Below are 21,797 nucleotides of genomic sequence, written 5' to 3' on the forward strand. Positions count from 1 at the left end.
TACAGACTTATTTGTGTGATTATTTAATCTCTGTCTCCACAACTCATGAAGGCAAGAGCCTGGTCAGTTTTGTTTACCACTGTATCATCACACCTAGAACAATAAATTCATCAGTGGATATACCCTCAGATTAGTTCCATTCATCAATTTAGGTCTCACCCTGAGACTTAAACCTTACCTTTTTACATTTAGAGCAGAAATAAGCCTATAACATTACTATGGCAAGTTATCAAAATAAAATCACTCTATTTGGTCATATTTTTTGGAAATCTCATTGCAACTAAGTTACCCTGGAGCTTTACTTAGCTGAATAATTTTGATAAATTTAGTGGCCTGCAAAATGAGTTCTATGTTAGAGTCCTTCACATTTTATTTCGTGCAATTAAAATACCACCTCAAGAGCAAAAATACAAAGCATCATCTTTTAATATTCAAAAATATCAATGGGGTTGGTTCCTTTGAACATTGTATTCTATGGCTTAAAACACCAGCACAGCAACATAGAAAAAAATGCTGGTATGTTTAGTTAAAAATCTATGTTTATTAAAAATCTATTTTATGTTTAGTTAAAAATCTATTTTAAATAACTAAAATATGTGTGTGTACTCATATAAGTATATGTATATGTTAATTTAAGGGGTAGTAAGCTAAAAGGATATATGAAGTAAATAACCTATCAAGTCTGCCTTGTAAAACCTGGACTATCAATGTATATTAGAATTTCATTTAATATTAATTTAATTAGAACTACCTAGTGTTTTATTTTTATTTTGGAATAAATTATGGTATTCAAAAAGATATGCTGGATAGTCATATGCTAGAGTTAGCCAAGCCAAATATCTAAACTGTATTTAAGATCAGAAAAACTAGAAAAAAATCATACTTAATGCTGAAACCTCAATTAAATTCCCTATTGTTTAAAAAAAAGAAAGAAAATTAACCATGGCCAAGTATCCCATACTACCGGACAAATTTCCACTGTTACTAGAACAGTACTAATGCTGTTACTAGAAGAGTATATATGTACATACTTTAATTTGTCAAACAAACAAAATGTTTATATATAAATTTGGGTAATTGCTGTTATATTAACCAGTTAGCTCTTGATTACCCACATGAGAATTAATCATACTATGGATTGGCCCCAGTACCTGGAGACGCCTCTCACTTGAAGTTTCCTCTCTCCACAGCTCAAGTTCAGGCATCTCTATCACCCAGGCCACGGGCATTCCTGGGAGGCATCAAAGGGGGACAGAGAGCATCAGCCAATGTCACCCTGGTTCTGATATCTATGCTAAGACCTCCTGTGTTACAATAGATAAGGGAGAAGGGAAAGTTGGCTAAATTATAAATTAAGGAAGAAGTTTATTTGATATAATGAGGCCTAAAAATGATGAAACGGCATAAATATTTCAATCATGGCAGGAAAAATATGCCTCAGAAAAACATTATATCCCAGAAAATAATACAGAATTTTCAAAACAATTTTCAATGATATGTCTATTTGCTATTCTGCCCCTGTATCCTTTAATATTTTGACCTCAGTATGGAAATAAGCATGGTCCCAAGTGGAAGAAAATTATGAATACCAGTAAACTTATAGATACTATCACCTGGACATGGGCAAAACTCATGTTTGCTGTGCACCCCAGTTCTGCGAATGGGTACCTACCTAGCTATTACCCTGTGATTTCAATGCCTGTTTCCTCTGCCCACCCATACTTTGCATTCCAGGCCTGACAGAGACTAAATTTCCCCAGAAATATCTGTCTTGATCTCCTACATAAACATTATTTCACACATAAATATCAAGTCTTAAAAAAAAAAAAAAGGATGAATTCTAAAGCCAATAAGAACTTATATCCTCAATATGGGAAATGAAGTGCATTCCAAATTGCAAACAGAAATTGTTTAAAATGCGAAAAACAATTCTACATTTCTCAAAAGGTTTTATCTTGTGTAATTTTTAAAAATTGGCTGAAAAATATTTTGAGATATATTAAATATATCTCTTTTAAAAGGCTTTTTTAAGATTTGTTCTATTTATTCATTCCCCCCTCCCATTGTTTATGGTTGTTGTCTGCTCTGTGTCCATTTGCTATGTGCTCTCTATGTCTGCTCATCTTTTTAAGAGGCACTGGGAACCAAATCTGGGACCTCCCATGTGGGAGAGAGGCACTCAATCACTTGAGCCACCTCAGCTACCTGGTTTGTTGTGTCTTTCATTGTCTTTCCTCTTTTTCTCTATTTGTTGTGTCATTTTGTTTCGTCAGCTCACTGCACCTGCCTGTCACGCCAGCTTGCCTTCTCTAGGAGGCAACAGGAACTGTATCCAGGACCTCCCATGTGGTAGACAGAAGCCCAAGTGCTTAAGCCACATCACTTCCCTAAAAGGCTTTTTAACATGGAAAATGAAGTAATGACAACCCAGTAGCATGAGTACACCTGGCACCCAGATTTGGGTTGCTATGTATCACTCTACAATAAAAAGAATCACGGTTCCTTCGAGAAGTGTTGATTACAGGGCTGGGCCAGGAAATTACAAGATGAGCCTGGAGCATCTTACGGAGTTAGAAAGTGTTCAAAAAATTAAAACATATGGGCACATGCAAAGGAAACAGGTTCCAATCTAAAAGAGGTCCCAAAGGCCAAAGCTGGGACAATTTGTTCTACAAAATAAATTACAATAGTATTGGATTATAACCCAAATAATAAAATAAATATCCTTGAGTCCATACAGATATCTGTGTGGATACAGATAAATACAGATAGAGATATATAACTGAATAAATAAGGGAAAAAGGACAACTCTTTCTTGCACAAGAACTCCAATAAATGTAGAAGAAGTAAGTTAAGTAGAAAATCACCATTAGAAAAGCAGAATAATAATTGCTGCAGGAAAGATTCACTGCTGGATACGCAAGTTAGGAAGCAAAAGATTGAGAAACAGGTATCTACACAGTCTCAAAGAATTCCTTGCAAAACAAATATTAATTACAAAGGGAAAGCTAATAACTTTCCAGAGGAGAAAATGCGCAGACATCATTTTCACAGTGATTAAGGTTAACGTCGCCAGTATTATGACGACGTTATACTGACATCATGTATCCCTGATTATGATTCAATGAGAAGGGCAAAGCACCTCTGGGATATTCTTCCTAATAGTACCTAACTTCAATCTCACCATGAGAACACATAAGAAAAACCCCAATTTGAGGGACATACTACAAAATAACTGACCATTATTCTTCCTAAGTGCTTTGGTCATGAAACACAAAGAAAGACTAAGGAACTGTAAGAAGATAATTCCTCAGAGAAAACCATGGAGATGTGACATCTAAATACAATGTGGGAATACAGACTGGATCCTGGAATAGAAAATGGACATTAGTAAAAAAGCTGGTGAAATACAAATAAATTCTATTGTGTAATAAATAGTATTGTAGCAATGTTATTTTCTTAGTTTGGATCACTGTACTGTGTTTATATAAAATATTTTTGGGGAAGGTGAGTAAATTACTTTTACAACTCTTACATAAGTTAAAAATTATCTCAAAGTAAGTTTTTATAAAATTAACAACCCTATCTAACACCATATAAGAAAGTTAACTTAAAGTGGATAAATTACTTAAGTGCAAGAGATAAAACTATAAAATCCTTAGAAGAAAACATAAGGGTAAATCATCTGACCTTGGATTAGGCAACGGTTTCTTAGATATGACACCAATAGCACAAGCACCCAAAGGAAAAGTAAATAAATTGAACTTCAACAAAATTAAAAATATTTCTACTTCAAAGAACACCACCAAGAAAGTGAAAAGACAACCCAAAGAATGGAAGTAAATGTCTGCAAATAAAACATACAGCCTAGAGTAGCACTGTGCCTGGGAGTTTCCTCCTGACAGCCTTCATGTTACTCAAATGTGGCCACTCTCACAGCCAAACTCAGCAAGTAGATGCAGTGCATTCCCCACAGCGTGGGACATGACACCCGGGGATGAGCCTCCCTGGCACCGAGGGATCACTACCACATACCAGCTGAAGATGCAACTACAAAAGGACCTTGAATTAAAGGTTCAACACGGATCAGCAGAATATCCCTGTCTACATATAATAACATGACTTCAAAATGCTGTTTGACCTAATGTAAGGGGGAAATGGAAAGGAGAAATGAGAATATAAGGCTATGAGTCTCTAAAAGAGAGTCTGGAGGTTGTCAGAAGGAATCCCCTTATGCACAACTGAGCAGAGTCTGAGAGACAGATAAAGTAGATACAACCCCAGGTATTGGTTCTTTTGAGGAATAAAGAGACCCACGGGAGTGCTGTATATTATATATATACATTGCTGTGGTCTAGGACTCCTGTGAAGAAAAGCTGAATAATTGGGGGGGGGGGGGAAAGATAGGATGTGGAATTTTTTCAAGTCAACATTCTTTATCTAAGTTCTTTATCTAACTTTATCCAAGTTCTTTATCTATCCTTTAAGCTCATCGCTATATGCCATTCCCTAGTAAGGGACCATGAAATTATATTGGGCTTCAAATTTCGGGGAGTTCTGGATCACAGAGTGTTTCAACAATGGCAATGGAGGGATACTGGTATGGGGTACCAATGACAGGTGATATATGGCTGACAGGGAGCTGTACAGAACATATGTCCAGGGTGCCTGGTAATGTTTGGATATACTCATAGTGGCAACAATTAAAAACCACAGTAGGGGGGGGTACTGGGTTCCTGGCCAGTGGTGCTCTGTCGTGGTCCCTAGGGGAGCAGCGACAGTCTCCCAGGTACAGTGGCGGGGACCGGGAGGGAGTGAGGGTTCAACAGTGAGCCCCTGATGCTAATGACTATGCTTGTGAGCTGATAAACCCAAAATAAGAACAAGGCCTAGAACAACTTTGTGCCTGGGAATTTCCTCCTGTCGGCCTTCATGTTACTCAAATGTGGCCAGTCTCGAAGCCAAACTCAGCATGTAAATGCAATGCCTTCCCCCCAGCGTGGGACATGACACCCGGGGATGAGCCTCCCTGGCAACGAGGGACCACTATCAACTACCAACTGATGATGCAACTGGAAAATGACCTTATACGGAAGTTTCAATGCGGATCAGCAGAATATCCATGTCTACATAAAATACCATGACTTTAAAATGCTGTTTGACCTAAAGTAAGGGGGAAATGGAAAGGAGAAATGAGTTTATATGGCTACGAGTTTCTAAAAAAGAGTCTGGAGGCTGGCAGAAGGTTTGCCCTCATGCACAACTGAGCAGAGTCAGAGAGACAGATAAAGCAGATACAACCCCCAGATATTGGTTCCTTTGAGGGCTAAAGAGACCCACGGGAGTTATGGTCATGGTCGATGGGGTTAACTACCAGGGCAGATGGCCCCTCTTTGGAAATGGTGTTTATGTGTGATGAATCTGGACTCAGATGGGATCTCCCTTCATAAGACTTTCATGCCAATGTGCTGGAGGTGCAGTTAATGTTGGGGTTTAAGATATATTTAGGGGATTTGAATCTCTGGACTGACAATGTGATAGCCAGATCCTGAGCCTCAACAGACTCCAGCACCTACAATCTGATTTATTGGACTTACCACACTCAGCTAAGATGGAGTTGAAGAAGGACAACCACCACACCATGGAGCCTAGAGTGATTACAACTGAAAATGGGAGGATTGCATCCAGCATCCAGGTGGAATCTGACCCTCCTCTTGACATAGAGGTGCAATGGACACAACCAATCCAATGTCCACATAGAAGAGGTGGCATTGGAATGGGAAAAGTGGACATAGTGGACGAAGGGTATGGGAAAAGGCAGGAAGAGATGAGAGGTGGAGGTGTCTTTGGGACATGGAGCTGCCCTGGATGGTACTTCAGAGGCAATCACCGGACATTGTAAATCCTCACAGGGCCCACTGGATGGAATGGAGGAGAGTATGGGCTATGATGTGAACCAATGTATATGAGGTGCAGAGGTGCCCAAAGATGTACTTACCAAATCCAATGGATGTGTCATGATGATGGGAACGAGTGTTGTTGGGGGGGGGAGAGGGGGGGTGGGGGGATGGGGTTGAATGGGACCTCACATATATATTTTTAATGTAATATTATTACAAAGTCAATAAAAAATAAAAAAATTAAAAAAAAAAAAAAGAGACCCACGGGTTCTATGGTCATGGCAGATGGGGTTCACTGCCATGGCAGATGGCCCTTCTTTGGAGCTGGTGTTTCTGCGTGATGGAATTGGACTCAGAGGGGATCTCTTTTCACAAGACTTGCATGCTACTTTAATGGATGTAGTTGGTGCTGGGGTTTTAGATATATTTAGGGGATTTGAATCTCTGGACTGATAATATGACACCCAGGCCCAGAGCCTCAACAGACTTCAGCTCCTACACTTTGATTTATTGGACTTACCCCACTCAGATAACATCGAGTTGAAGAAGGTCAACTACCACACCATGGAGCCTAGAGTGTCTGCAACTGAAAACAGGAGGATTGCATCCAGTATCCATGTGGAATCTAAGCCCCCACTTGACATAGATGTGCAATGGACACAACCAATCCAATGTCCACAGAGAAAATGTGGAATGGGTGTGGGAAGGGTAGCCATGGTGGCTGCTGGGTTTGGGGAATGGGAGGAAGAGATGAGATGTGGAGGTGTTTTCGGGACGTGGAGTTGTCCTGGGTGGTGCTTCACGGACAATTACGGGACATTGTAGATCCCCCCAGGGCCCACTGGATGGAACGTGGGAGAGTGTGGGCTATGATGTGGACCATTGACTATGGGGTGCAGTGATGCTCAGAGGTGTACTTACCAAGTGCAATGGATGTGTCACGATGATGGGAGAGAGTGTTGCTGTGGGGGGAGTGGGGGGTGGGGGCGGTGGGGTTGAATGGGACCTCATATTTTTTTAATGTAATTTTTAAAAATAAATAAATAATTAAAAAAAAAAAAACATACAATAAGGGTCTAGCATCTAGACTATGTATAAAACTCTTACAACACAAGAATAAAAAGTAAAATGACCCAAATAAAAAATGAGTACACAGTTATACAAAAGTATACAAATGGTCAATAACTACAAGAAAAGATGCTAAATATCGTTAGTCATTAGGGAAAGGCAAATTAAAATCATGATGAGATACCACTTCAAATCCATTAGGATGGCTATAATCAAAAAAGACATAACAAGGATTGGGGAGGATGTGGAGAAACTGGAATCAATATACCTTTCTGGTAGAATTATAAAATGGTGAAACAGCTTTGGAAAACACTTTGGCATTTTCTCAAAAAGGTAAACATAGTATTACCATATGTCTTAGACTACCACAAGACTACCACAAGACTACCAATACAAATTACCAGCTATGGGTTGGCTTATTTTTCTTAACAAATCAATTTTTATGATACATATTACAGCATAAATCTATCCAAAGTATACAACCACATAGTTGTGGATTTACTACTTCAATCATTATTACAACATTTTCATTATTCCAATACTACTACTACTACTACTACTACTACTACTACTAAAAAAAAAAAAACTCTCTATACTTCCCCTGCAGTACACTGCTACTATTCTGTTTCCATCTCTCTAGTTTAGTTGTGTTTATAATTTGTAAAAAGTCTTATATATGCAATATTACCCATATTCGTTATTTCATACATGGTTTCACTATGTTATACAATGGCAAGTTACATTTTTTAGCTTTCATTCTAGTAATATACATGTCCTTAGACTTTCCTTATCAAAAATTATCATACCCATATAATAGCTCTGCTAGTTACAAACACTGTGATGTGCTTTCATCAATTCTATTCCCTTCCAAAGATATACCAACAACCATTTTACCAATTCTTCAGATTAACCCTCAGCTTTCCATTCTCTAGCCTCATTCTATTTTCTGGTGACCTGTATTCTAATTATTAATTCCAGGAGTTACACAATATCGTTAGTTCATAATAATGCAATCATACAGTATTTGTCCTTTTGTATCTGGCTTACGTCATGCAACAAAGTGTCCTCCAGGTTCATCCACATTATCATATGCTTCACAACATCATTTCTTCTTACAGCTGCTATCACAATTTGTTTATTCATTCATCAGTTAATAGATGCCAATGTTGTTTCCAAGTTTTGGCAACTGTGAATAATACCATTATAAGCACTGGTATTGCAGATGTCTGTTCATGTCACTGCTCTCAGTTCTCCTGGGCATATACCCAGTAGTGGTATTGCCAAGTCACAAGGCAAGTCTGTATTCAACTTCCTTAGGAACTACCAAAGAGTCCTCCACAGTGGCTGTACAATTCTATATTCCCACTAACAGTGAATAAACACTCCTAACTCGCCATGTCCTCTCCAACACTTGTATTTTTCCAAACTTATTTTTAATAGGGGTTAGTCTAAAAGACGTGAAATGATAGCTTCCCTACTCACTAGTGATGTTGAATATTTTCACACGTGTTTTTTTGCCAATTGTTTTTCTTTGGACAAATGTCTATTCAAGTCTTTTCTCCATTTTTTAATCAGATACTTTTTTTATTGAGTTGGAGTACCCCTTTATGTATCATGGATATTAAACCCTTATCAGATATGATTTCCAAATATTTTCCCCCATTGGGTTGGCAGCCTTTTCACCCTTTAAACCAGGGGTTCTTAACCTTTGCCAGTCAGGTGAAAGCACAATCTCCTTACTAATCCCATGCTATACTGTATATTATTTAACAAATACATCCACCCCACTAACACTTGCCAAGAATAATTTTATTTCAAGCTCACAGACCCCTTGTTAAGAACACTGCCAGAAGATCTTGACGATGTTTTCCTACATTTTCTTCTCGGAGTTTTACAGTTGTTGTTTCTATATTTAAGTCCTTAATCCATTTTGAGTTAATTTTTAAGGTGTGAGATAAGGGTCTTTCTTTCTTTTGGATATAGCTATCCAATTCTCCCAGCATCATTTGTTAAATAGACTGTTCTGGACCAGACAGATGGGCTTAACAGCCTTGACAAAAACCACTTGACTGTAGATGTGAGGGTCAATTTCTGAGTACTTGATTCGGTTCCATTGGTCAATCTGTCTGGCTTATGCCAGTACCATGCTGTTTTTACCACAGTAGCTAAGTAATATATTTTAAAGTTAGGAAGTGAGAGTACTCCAACTTTGTTCTTTTTTAAGACATTTTTGGTATTCGGGACCCCTTATCCTTCCAAATAAATTTGTTACTGGCTTTTCAATTTCTGCAAAAAAGGCCATTTGGATTTTTATTGGGATTGCATTGAATGTGTAAATCAGTTTGGGTAAAATTGCTATCTTAACAGTATTTAGTCTTCCAATCCATGAGAACATGTAATGTCCTATTTATTTAAGTCTTCTTCAGTTTCTTTTAGCAACGTTTTGTACTTCTCTGCATACAGGTCCTTAAAGTCTTGGTTAAGTTTATTCCTAAATATTTGATTATTTTAGTCGCTATTATAAATGGAAATTTTTTTCTGATTTCCTTCTCAGTTTGCACATCAGCAATGTATAGAAACACTACTGATTTTTGCATATTAACCTTGTATCTGCTACTTTCCTGAAATTGTCTATTAATTCCAGTAGCTTTGTTGTAGATTTTTCAGGATTTTATAGATATAGGATCATGTCATCAGCGAACAGTGATGCATACCAATGTTCATAGCATTATTCATGATAGCCAGAAGTTGGAAACAACTCAGTGTCCATCAACTGATGAATGGATAAACAAATTGTGGCGTGCACACACAATGAAATATTATGCAGCAGTAAGAAATGAAGTCGTGAAACATATGACAACATGGATGAACGTGGAGAACATTATGTTAAGTGAAGCAAACCAGAAAAAAAAGCACAAATACTGTATAAATGCCCTACTATGAACTAAACATATTATGTGAAATATAAATATATTATGAATATGGGTATAAGACAGTTTTTCTCTGAAGCTGAACAAATATAGGTTATTACTACAGTCAAAATGTTAATGTGAGGCCAAAAAAAAACCCATTATACTAAGTGAAGGAGACCAGACACAGAGTACTACATATTGTATGATGCCATTTATATGAAATGTAAATAAAAATCAATTTATAAAGATGAAATTATACTAGTGGTTATGTAGATCTGAGGAAGGAATGCTAAGGGGTGTGGAGTCTTTCTTTTTAGAAGAATGAAATTGTTCTAAAATTTTTAAGATGATGAATATAAAACATTGTGATTATACTAAAAGCCACTGATTATGCACTTTGGTTCGAACAGCCAAAAACACAGCTTTGTACAGTGGGGGAAGCATACAGAGACTGAGAGATGAGGAATTTTCTTGTTTATTATTGTTGTTGAAATAATGAAAATGCTCTAATAATGATGGAATGGATGAACACATCTATGTGACTATACCAAATACCACTAATTGTACACTTTGGATGAATTATATGCTGTATTAATATATATCAATAAAATTGATTTCTTTAAAAAAAAAAAAAAAAAGAACCCCTGCTTTAAACAAAGTCCTTGATGGTACAAAAGTGTTGAATTTTGAGGATTTCCAGTTATCTTTTTTTTTTTTTAAGATTTATTTTATTTTATTTAATTTCCCCTCTTCCCCAGTTGTCTGTTTTCTGTGTCTATTTGCTGCGTCTTGTCCGCTTCTGTCGTCAGTGGGACGGGAAGTGTGGGCGGCGCCATTCCTGAGCAGTCTGCACTTATTTCGCGCTGGGCAGCTCTCCTTATGGGCACACTCCTTGCGCATGGGGCTCCCCTACGCGGGGGACACCTCTGCATGGCAAGGCACTCCTGGCGCGCATCAGGACTGCACATGGGCCAGCTCCACACGGGTCAAGGAGGCCCGGGGTTTGAACCACGGACCTCCCATGTGGTAGACGGACGCCCTAACCACTGGGCCGAGTCCGTTTCCCAGTTATCTCTTTTTTGTTGTTGTTGCTCGTGCTTTGACTGTAAGGTTTAGAAAATTAACCACCTAACATAAGACTTTGAAGAAATTTTTTCCTATGTTTTCTACTAGGAATTTTATGGTTGTTCCTTTTGTATTTAGATGCTGGATCCATTTTGAGTTAACTTTTACATAAGGTGTGAGATAGGGGTCTCCTTTCTTTCTTCTGGATATGGCTACCAGTTTTCCCTGTACCATTTGTTGAATAGATTGTTCTGGCCCAGCTGAGAGGGCTGGAAAGCCTTGTCAAAAATCACTTGACCCTTGAATGTGAGGGTCTATTTCTGAGTGTTTAGTCAGTTCTATTGGTCAATTTGCATGTCTTAACGCCAGTACCTTGCAGCTTTTACCACTGTAGCCAAGTAACATGTTTTACTGCCAGGAAATGAGAGCCCTCCACTTTTTTTTTTGTACAGTTGACATTTCTTCCATATATTCCCCCACCGTCTTACTTTTTTCACTTTATCTAAAAAGAAGCTGCTTTAGGTTCCAAAAAAGTAACACAGAAAATACAGGGGATTCCTATATACCCAAAGTCTTTTCCCTTTTCCACCCTCCCCTATTAATAACATTTTACATGCAGATGGTATGTTTGTTACAGTTGATATGCAAACACTGAAACACTGCTAACAGTGGTCAATGGTTTACATTATGGTTTACATTTTGAACCATACACTTTTACAGGTTTTGATGAAATTTAAAATGGTCTCTGTTATTGCAACATCATGAAGAAAAATTCTAATTCCCCAAAAATGCCTTATGTTCCATCTATCCTACTCTTCTTTATTCTTTTATAAGACAAGTTTTGGCTATTTGAGGCTCCTTATGCTTCCAAATAAATTTGATAATTGACTTTTCCATTTCTGCAAAAAGGCTGTTCAAATTTTTTTTTATTAAGGAGGTACCAGGGATTGAATTCGACACCTTGTATATGGGAAGCAGGTGCTCAACCACTGAGCTACCCCCGTTCCTGTGGAATCTTTTTGGGATTGCATTCAATCTGTAAACCAGTTTGGGTAAAATTGACATCTTAACAATGTTTAGTCTTCCAGTTCATGAACAAGGAATGTCCTTCTATTTAAGTCGTCTTTGGTTTCTTTTAGCAATGTTTTGTAGTTTTCTGAATACAGGTCCTTTATGTCCTTGGTTAAGTTTATTCCTAAATATTTGATTCTTTTAGTCACTATTATGAGATTTTTTTTCTGATTTTTCCTCAGATTGCTCATCAGTAGCGTATAGAAATACTATTGATTTTTGCATATCCCAGTACTTCGCTGAATTCATCTATTAGTTCTGGTTGTTTTCTTGTGGATTTTTCAAGATTTTCTAGATTTAGGATCATATCAACAGCGAACAGAGAAAGTTTACTTTTTCCTTTCTTATTTGGATGACTTTTATTTCTTTATCTAGCCTAATTACTCTAGCTAGAACTTCTAGCACATTGCTAAATGACAGTGGAGATAGTAGGCATCCTTGTTTTTTACTTGATCTTAGCAGGAAAGCATTCAGTCTTTCACCATTTAATACAGTGCTAGCTGTAGGGTTTTCATTTATGCACTTTATCTTATTGAAAAAGCTTCCTTCTATCCCTATCTTCTGGAATGTTTTTATCAAGAAATTGTGCTGTATTTAGTCAAGCGCCTTTTCCGCATCAAATAATAGGACCATGTGATTTTTATTCTTCAATTTATTAATGTAGTTTATTACACTAATTGATTTTCTTGTGTTGAACTACACTTGCATAGTTGGGATAAAACTCACTTGGTCACAGTGTATAATTATTTTAATGTGCTATAGGATTTGGTGTGCAAGTATTTTGTTGAGGATTTTTGCATCTATATTCATTAGATATTGGTCTGTAATTTTCTTTTCTTATTGTATCATGTGTTTTGGTATTAGGGTGATGTTGGTCTCATAGAATGAGTTTGGTAGCATTCTTTCCTGCTCAATTTTTTGGAAGAGCTTGAGCAAGACTGGTATTAGATAGCCTTTGAAAGACTGGTAGAATTCACCTGTGAAGTCATCTGGCCTTGGGCTTTTCATCTTTGGGAAGTTTTTGATGAATGTTCCAATCTCTTAATTTAAGATTTGTTTCTTGAGGTCTATGATTTCTCCTAGGATCAGTGTAATTGTTCATGTGTTTCTAGAAATTTTTCCATCTCATCAACATCATCCAGTTTTGTGGCATAAGTTCTTCATAGTATACTCTTATGATCACTCATTTCTGTGGAGTCAGTGGTAACATCACCCCTCTCAATTCCAAATTTATATTTGCATCTTCTCTCTTTTTTGTCAGTCTAGTTAAGGGTTTGTTGATTTTGTTGATCTATTCAAAGAACAAGCTTTTGGTTTGGCTAATTCTATTGTTTGTTGTTTGGTTTTTTTTGTTTGTTCTAGATTTATTTCTCCTCTGATCTTTACTATTTCTTTCCTTTGGCCTGGTTTGACATTAGTTTGCTGTTCCTTTTCTAGTTCCTTCAAGTGTGCAGGTAGATCTGTAATTTTCACTCTTTCTTTTTTAATGTAAACATTGAGGGCTATAAATTTCCCTCTCAGAATTGCCTTCACAGTGTGTCATAGGTTTTGATAAGCTGTTCTCATTTTGATTCATATTTGATTTCTCTTGCTATTTCTCCCTTGATCCACTAACAATTAAGTGTATCCTTTAATCCCAATATATTTATGAATTTCCCCCTTTCCCAGCTTCATTCTGTTATGATCAGAGGAAGTATTTATAAAATTTCAATCTTTTTCAATTTATTGAGACCTGTCTTATAACCCAACACATGATCTCCTGAAGAAGGCTCCAAAAGCACTTGAAAAGAATATATGTCCTGCCGTTTAGGGCTGCAATGCTTTATAAATACCTGTTAGGTCATTCATTTATCATATAATTCAGGCTGTTTATTTATCCTCTGTCCAGATGTTCTATCCAATACTGAGAGTGGTGTAATGAAGTCTCCAACTATTATTACACAGATATTGGTTACTCCCTTCAGTTCTGCCAGCGTGTGCCTTCTGTATCTTGGGGCATCAAGGTAAGAGGCATAGATATCTAGTTATTTCTTCTTTGTGAATTTTGTCTTTTATAAATATATAATGGCATTCTTCACCCCTTATAACAGCTTTGCATTTAAAACATTTTTGTCCACCATTAATATCACTACTTCAGTTCTTTGTTGGCTACTATTTGCATGGAATAGCATTTTAAAATTTTCACTTTCAACCTGGTTGTGTACTTATGTCTGAGGTGAGTCTCTCATGGACAGCATAGAGATGGCAAATTTTTATTATCCATTCTATCAGTCTAAGTCTCTTGATTGGGGAATTCAAAAGCCATTAACATTCAATGTTATTACTGTAAGGTATTACTTACTTCGTCCATTTTATTCTTTGGCTTTCCATTGTCATATCTTACTATTGTTTGTCTTTTACACCTTAATTTACCCTTTATAATAATCTTCATTTCTACTTTCTTCTCCAAGTTTCTTGCCCTTGTCTTTCTTTTCCTGTCAGGCTGCAACACTCCCGTTAGTATCTCTTGTAATTCTGGCCTTTTGGTAACATACTCTTTCAGTTTTTCTTTGTGAAGACTTTAAACTCACCCTTTTTTTTTCACTTAAAAATTTAAGTATATCACTCATACATAAACAGTAAGTACATAGCTAAAATTGCCAACTTATAAAACGAACTAGCATAACACCATACAGGACTCTCATACCTCACCCCACTATCTTGCATTGTTGTAAAACATTTTTAACAAATGATGAAAGACCATCTTCAAAATATTATTACTAACCAAAACATCTTATATTTGGTGAATTTTTCCAACCCACCCTATTTTTTTTTAATATATTTTAATTACAAAAGTTGTGAGCTTACAAAAAATCGTGTATGCATACAGAATTTCCTTATAACACCCTTTATCAACACACCATACCTTGATGGAACTTATTACAGATTATGAGATATCATCATCAGACTATTACCACAAAACATGGTCCATAGCATACATTTGGCACACTTTTCCACACTCCCCCATTATCAACACAGTACATCTTTGGCACAGATGTATGAATACTACAGTATTGCTGTGAACCACAGTCCATAGTTCACTACAGTTGTATTTTTCCACATTTCCACATTCCCACCACATTCAAACGGTGATGTACATCTCCTCCAGCTCCAGAAGGACACTATTCCATGTGGACCATCAACCACATTTCTCATCCATCTCTGGGTTCACTATGTTATTCACTCCCTATATTATATTCTAGCTTTCTTTCAATTGACACTTATATCCCTAGACTACCGTTTCCAGCCACATTCCCAGTTATAAGCCAGCTGTTACTGTAATGTGTTACTGTCAACTCCGTACATCTCCACATTTTAAAATAAAGTTCTTTAAAACTTCCACATACATTAAGCATCAGGAATCATTCTCAGAACTCCTCTTATCACCTTTAAGAATCCACCACCAATCACGAGTTCTTAAAGATGTTTTCCTACATGCTCTTCTAGAAGCTTTATGGTTCTTGCTTTTATATTTTGATCTGTGAAACGTTTTGAGTTATTTTTTTAATAAGGTGTGAGAGAGGGATCCTCTTTCCTTCTTTTGGCTATGGATATCCAGTTCTCCCAGCACCGTTTGTTGAAGGGACTGTTCTGTCGGAGCAGGGTGAGTTTGATAGGCTTGTCAAAAATCACTTGACCATAAATGAGAGGGTCTGTTTCTGAACCATCAATTTGGTTCTATTGGTCTATGTGTCTCTCTGCCAGTACAATGCTGTTTTTACTATTTTAGCTAGGTAATATTATTTCACTTTTCCTTTTTAAGATGTTTCTGGCTATTCAGGACCCTGTACCCCTCCAAATAAACTTGGCTGTGTTTTCCATTTGTTTAAAAAATGCTGATGGAATTTTAATTGCAATTGCATTGAATCTGCATACCAATTTGGGTAGAATGAGATCTTAATGATATTTAATCTTCCAATCTGTGAGTATGGAATATTCCTCTGTTTATTTATGTCTTCTTTGATTTCTTTTTTAATTCATTTTTTTTTTAAATATTTCATTCAAAAAATATGAGGTCCCCATTCACCCCCACCTACCCCACCCCACCCCACCCCCACAGCAACACTCTCCCCCTTCATCATGACACATCCATTGCATTTGGTGAGTACATTTCTGGGCATCACTGCACCCCATGGCCAATGGTCCACACCATAGCCCACACTCTCCCATGTTCCATCCAGTGGGCCATGGGAGGACATACAATGTCCGGTAATTGTCCCTGCAGCACCACCCAGGACAACTCCAAGTCCCGAAAATGCCTCCACATCTCATCTCCTCCTCCCATTCCCTGCACCCAGCAGCCATCATGGCCACTTTTTCCACACCAATGCCACATTTTCTCGATTACTAACCACAATAGTTCATGAATAGAATATCATTAAGTCCACTCTGATCCTTACTGTATTCCTCCATCCTGTGGACCTTGGATTGGTTGTGTCCATTCCACATCTAAGTCAAGAGGGGGCTTAGATTCCACATGGATACTGGATGCAATCCTCCTGCTTTCAGTTGTAGGCACTCTAGGCTCCATGGTGTGGTTGTTGACATTCTTCAACTCCATGTTAGCTGAGTGGAGTAAGTCCAATAAACCAGACTGTAGGAGCTGAAGTCTGTTGAGGCTCAGGGCCTGGCTAAAAATATGGAACGCTTCACGAATTTGCCTGTCATCCTTGAGCAGGGGCCATGCTAATCTTCCCTGTATCGTTCCAATTTTAGTATATGTGCTGCCGAAGCGAGCACTTCTTTGATTTCTTTTAACAATGCATTGTAGTATTCTGAATACAAGTGCTTTACATTCTTGGTTAAGTTTATTCCTAGATATGTGATTCTTTAAGTCACTATTGTAAATGGAATTTTTTTTCCTGTCTCCTCATATTGCACATTACTAGTGTCTTTTAAATTCTATTTCATCTAAGCATAGCTACTTTTTTTTTTTTACTGCATGTATGGAATTTTTTTCCAGTCTTTCAATCTACTGGTATCATTGGGTCTAAGGTGTCTCTTCCAGAGTGCATATTGATAGCTCGTATTTTCTTATCCATTCTACCAGTGTTTTGATTGACTATAAACCATTAACATTCAATGTTGCTACTGTAAAGGCAGTTCTTACTTCACCCATTTTGACCTCTGGGTTTTATCTGTCATATTTCATATTTACCCCTCTTTTCAGACATTTTGTTACTTTTACTGATATACTCTTCATTTCTAGATTCTCTTCCCAGACTCCTTCTCCTGTCTTTTCAGACTGTAGCACACCCTTTAGTATTTCCTGCAAGGCCAGTTTCTTTGTTATAAACACTCTTGGTTTCTTTTTATCTGTGAATATTCTAAACTCGTCCTCATTTTTGAAAGACAATCTTACTGGATATAAGATTCTTGGCTGTAAGTTTTTCTCTTGCAGTATCTTAAATATATCCTACCACTGCCTTTTCGCCTCTGTGCTTTCTGATGAGAAATCGGCACTTAATTTTATTGGGTATTTCTTATATGTTGTTTTGTTTCTCTCTTGCTACTCTCAAAATTCTGTCTTTGGCATTTAACAGTCTGATTAGTATGTGTATTACAGTTGGTCTATTCAGATTTATTCGGATAGGAGTACGTTGTGCTTCTTGGACACAGATATCTACGTCTTTTAAAAGGGTTGGGAAATTTTCTGCCATTATTTCATCAAATATTCCTTCTGCCCCTTTTTCCTTCTCTTTTCCTTCTGGGACATCCATGACACATATGTTTGCAAGTTTCTTGCTGCCATTTAGTTCCCTGAGGCCTTGCTCAATTTTTTTCATTCTTTTCTTCATCTGTTCTTTTATATGTTTACATTCAGAGGCCGAGTCTTCAAGCTCACCAATCTGATGTTACATGTCTCTAGTGTATTTTTCCCCTCCCCCTCCTCCTTCACCCTGCTTTTTTTGGCTGTGTCCATTCGCTGTGTAATCTCCTGTATTTATTTCTCTTTCTGTCTTTTATTCTTTTTTTTTCCTCTGGGATTCACTGGGATTTGATCCTGGGACCTCTGATGTGGAGAGGCTCCCTGTCACTTGCGCCACCTCAGTTCCTGGTGTCTGTTGTGCCACACCTTGACGTTCCCCTTTGTCTTTTGTTGCACCATCATCCTGCTGCATGACTCACTTGAGCAGACACTGGTTCACCACGTGGACACTTGGCTCACCATGGAGGCACTTACATGAGCGCTCACCTCACCACGCAGGCACTGGCTCGCCACACAGTCACACTTTACCTGGAGGCCGCAGGGATTGAATCTGGGTGCTCCCATATGGTAGGCAGAAGCCCGATCACTTGAGCCACATCCACTTCCGTCCAGTGTATTTATAATTTCATTTATTGTGCCTTTCATTCCCATAAGATCAGCTATTTTTTTAATATATATATTTTTAAGATACTTAGATTACAAAAACATTAAATAAAAACGTAGGGGTTTCCCATATGCCCCACTCCCTACCCTTCCCACACTCTGCCACATTAATAACATCCTTCATTATGTGGTACATTTGATACAATTGATGAACACAAAGTGGAGCATTGCCAATAAAGTGTGGATTATAGTTTACATTATAGTTTTAACTCTCTCCCACACAATTTTGTAAGTTATGACAAGAGATATAATGGCCTATATCTGTTGTTGCAACATCAACAGGTATTTCCACTTTTGTTTTTAATATGCTTTTTTTAAAGATACTTAGATTACACAAATGGTACATTAAAAATGTAAGAGATTCCTATATGCCCTACTCCCTATTCCTCCCACACTTTCCCACATTTACAATATCCTTCATTTGTGTGGTGTATTTGTTATAATTACCACTAAGTGGGGATTATAGTTTATATTGCAATTTAAATTCTGTCCAGCACAATTTGGTAAGTTATGACAAGATCTAGAATGGCCTGTATCTGTCATTGCAACGTCATTCCAGACAGTTAAAGTGTCTCCAAAATGTCCCAATATTACACCTATTTTTCCCTTTCCCTCCCTCAGAACTTCTAGGGGCCACTGCTTCCACATGAATGATAAAATTCCTTCCACTGCTAGAATAATGATAAGTCTATAGTAGAATAATAATAAGTCTATACTAGTCCATCATTCATTCCCCAATTCTGAGGTTTCTGGGATGGTGATGCTCACTCCGCCTCTACTTGAAAAGGGGTTTAAATCCCTGGGGTAGATGGATGAGACTATCTTGCTTGGAGTTGTAGACTCTCTCTGTTCCTTGAGATGGTCATTGTCCATCATCATCTCCTTGTTATCCTGGGTAAGTTCAATGAACTGGAAAGTAGGTGTTGCCACTCTGTTCAAGATTCAGGGCCCAACTGGCACATGGAAAGCCCAAAGATTTAAGTCTCTTGGACATAAACCTATCAACTTGAGTACTAACTCTAGGTTCAGTGGGAGAAAATATTTGGTAACCATATATCTGATAGGGGACTAGTATCCAGTATATATAAAGAAATCCTACACCTCGAAAATAAAAAGACAAGCAACCCATTTAAAAAATGGACAAGTGATATGAATACACACTTCTCCAAAGAAGAAATACAAACTGCTAAAAATCACATGAAAAGATACTCAACATCACTAGCTATTGGGTAAATGCAAATCAAAACTACAATGAGGAAGCAGACTTGGCCCAGTGGCTAGGGCATCTGCCTACCACATGGGAGGTCCACAGTTCAAACCCCGGGCCTCCTTTGACCCGTGTGGAGCTGGCCCACGCACAGAGCTGATGCACGCGAGGAGTACCCTGCCACACAGGGGTGCCCCCACGTAGGGGAACCCCACGTGAAAGGAGTGCGCCCGGTAAGGAGAGCCGCCCAACACGAAAGAAAGTGCAGCCTGCCCAACAATGGCGCCACACACACGGAGAGCTGATGCAGCAAGATGACGCAACAGAAAAAAAAGACACAGATCCCTGTGCCGCTGACAATAACAGAAGCGGACAAAGAACACGCAGCAAATGGACACAGAAAACAGACAACTGGCGGGGGGGGAAGGGGAGAGAAATAAATAAAAAATAAATCTTTAAAAAAAAAACTACAATGATATATCGTACAGCCATTAGACTGGAGGCTATTAAAAAAACAGAGGACTACAAGTGTTGGGAGAGTATGTGGAGGAATGGGAACTCTTTTCCACTGCTGGTGGGAATGCAGAATGGTATAACCATTGTGGAGGACAGTCTGGCAGTTCCTTAGGAAGCTAACTATAGAAATGCCATATGATCCACTACTGAGTATACACCCAGAAGAATTTAAACCAGGGACATGAGCAAATATATGCACACAATGTTCACAGTAGCATTATTTATATTGCCAAAAGTTGGAAACAACCTAAATGTCCAATGTCTTCTTAATATCCTTGATCTCTTTAGTCATCTCATTCAATTTTATTAAGGAGATTTGAATATCTATGATCAACTGTCTCAACTCCTTTATGTCATCTTTAGACTTATCTTGTTCCTTCAACTGGGCCATATCTGCCTGTTTCTTGGTATGGATAGTAGTTTTTATTGGTGTCTTGGCATCTTGCTTGAGATGTATTTATTCTGGGTGCAGTTTCTCTCTTTAGTGGGCTTTCTTGCCCTTTCTCCCTTGCTGGTTGTATAGTATGAGCTGAGGATGTAGTTGGTGCTATAAGCTGTGGAGGCTCAATCTGCCTGCAGCACGCCAAGGACCAAAGAAGCTTCTCCCATCTTTCTCCTTTGCCAGGGGTAGAGACAGAGCCACAACTGTGTATAATAATCCAAGCTGTGCAGGCAAGACTATCTAAAGTTGCCCGGAGGGACTGATGAAGCTCCATGTCCCCTTCTCCCCTGCCTTGAATGTGGATGGTGTTGCAAGTGTGGGCAGCAATCTATGTCATGCGGGTCCAAAATGACTGCAGTTGCTGAGGAAGACTTCCAATTATTCAGTCTGTGCCAGCCGAATGATCCTGCAGTTACCTGGAGTGGGTGGTGCAGATCCTGCCAGCTTCCTCCCAACCAGAGGTAAGGCTGAAGTCCAGGCTAGGGCTGCAGGCTGATCTGAGTGGAAAGAAGTCAGTCCCTACCATCACCACAATTTTTGATCAACCCGGCTTTTCCCATCACACTGGGGGCAGAATCAAAATGGTAGCTACCGGCCTCTTTCTGACTTGGACAGGTTCAAACTTTAGCTGTTCTTAGAGTTATACTTTAGCCAGCCGAATTTACTAATCAGTACCTGAAGTTGGTGCCCAACCATCTCTTTCTCCCCCGTTTCTGGGAAACAGGAACTTCCAATTTCAGCAATGGAATATTTCCCGATGGTGGTGTATAGGCCCCAGCCTCTGCAGCATGGAGTGCTCTACTCACAAATCTTCTCTGAAGATGTGCAGTCTCCTCATTCCATTCTTTCAAGAATGTTGCAGGATGCTCTCGCAGTCTCCTGGAGCCCCTAAACAGGTGCTTTCAGTAACTCTGGGTGATTACTAACTGCCCTGTAGCACGAGCTATTAGGGTTCATTACTGTGCTACTACTTTGCTGATTGATCACCCTCATTTTTGAAGGACAGTTTTGCCAGATAAAAGAATTCTTGATTGGCAGTTCTTCTCTCTCAGTACTTCAAATACACCACACCACTTTCTTCTTGCCACCATAATTTCTGATGAGACGTCAGCACTTAATCTTATTCATGTTCCCTTGTATGTGATACTATGCTTCTCTCTTACTATTGTCAGAATCCCCTCTCTACCTCTGATATTAGTCATTC

The 21,797-nt window shown here is 38.3% G+C and overlaps 1 protein-coding gene and 1 non-coding gene across 6 annotated transcripts in view; both read right to left on the bottom strand.

Annotated features, from left to right (window-relative positions):
- Positions 1–21,797, bottom strand: part of DENND6A (DENN domain containing 6A) — a 135,549-nt gene that overhangs the window by 92,686 nt on the left and 21,066 nt on the right. Inside the window, exon 2 of one of the 5 annotated variants that reach the window (XM_071212113.1) lies at positions 1,152–1,231. The exons of the other annotated variants lie outside the window; for them this stretch is intronic. Within the exon in view, the coding sequence (XP_071068214.1) occupies positions 1,152–1,229 (78 nt within the window). The 5' untranslated portion in view covers positions 1,230–1,231. The remainder of the gene's footprint in view (positions 1–1,151; positions 1,232–21,797) is intronic. 5 annotated transcript variants of the gene reach the window in all.
- LOC111762371 (U6 spliceosomal RNA) lies at positions 16,689–16,795 on the bottom strand. Its single transcript, XR_002795496.1, has one exon. It is a non-coding gene; the product is annotated as a U6 spliceosomal RNA (small nuclear RNA).

The sequence above is a fragment of the Dasypus novemcinctus genome, chromosome 26 (genome assembly GCF_030445035.2).
Source record: "Dasypus novemcinctus isolate mDasNov1 chromosome 26, mDasNov1.1.hap2, whole genome shotgun sequence".
Taxonomy (NCBI): domain Eukaryota; kingdom Metazoa; phylum Chordata; class Mammalia; order Cingulata; family Dasypodidae; genus Dasypus; species Dasypus novemcinctus.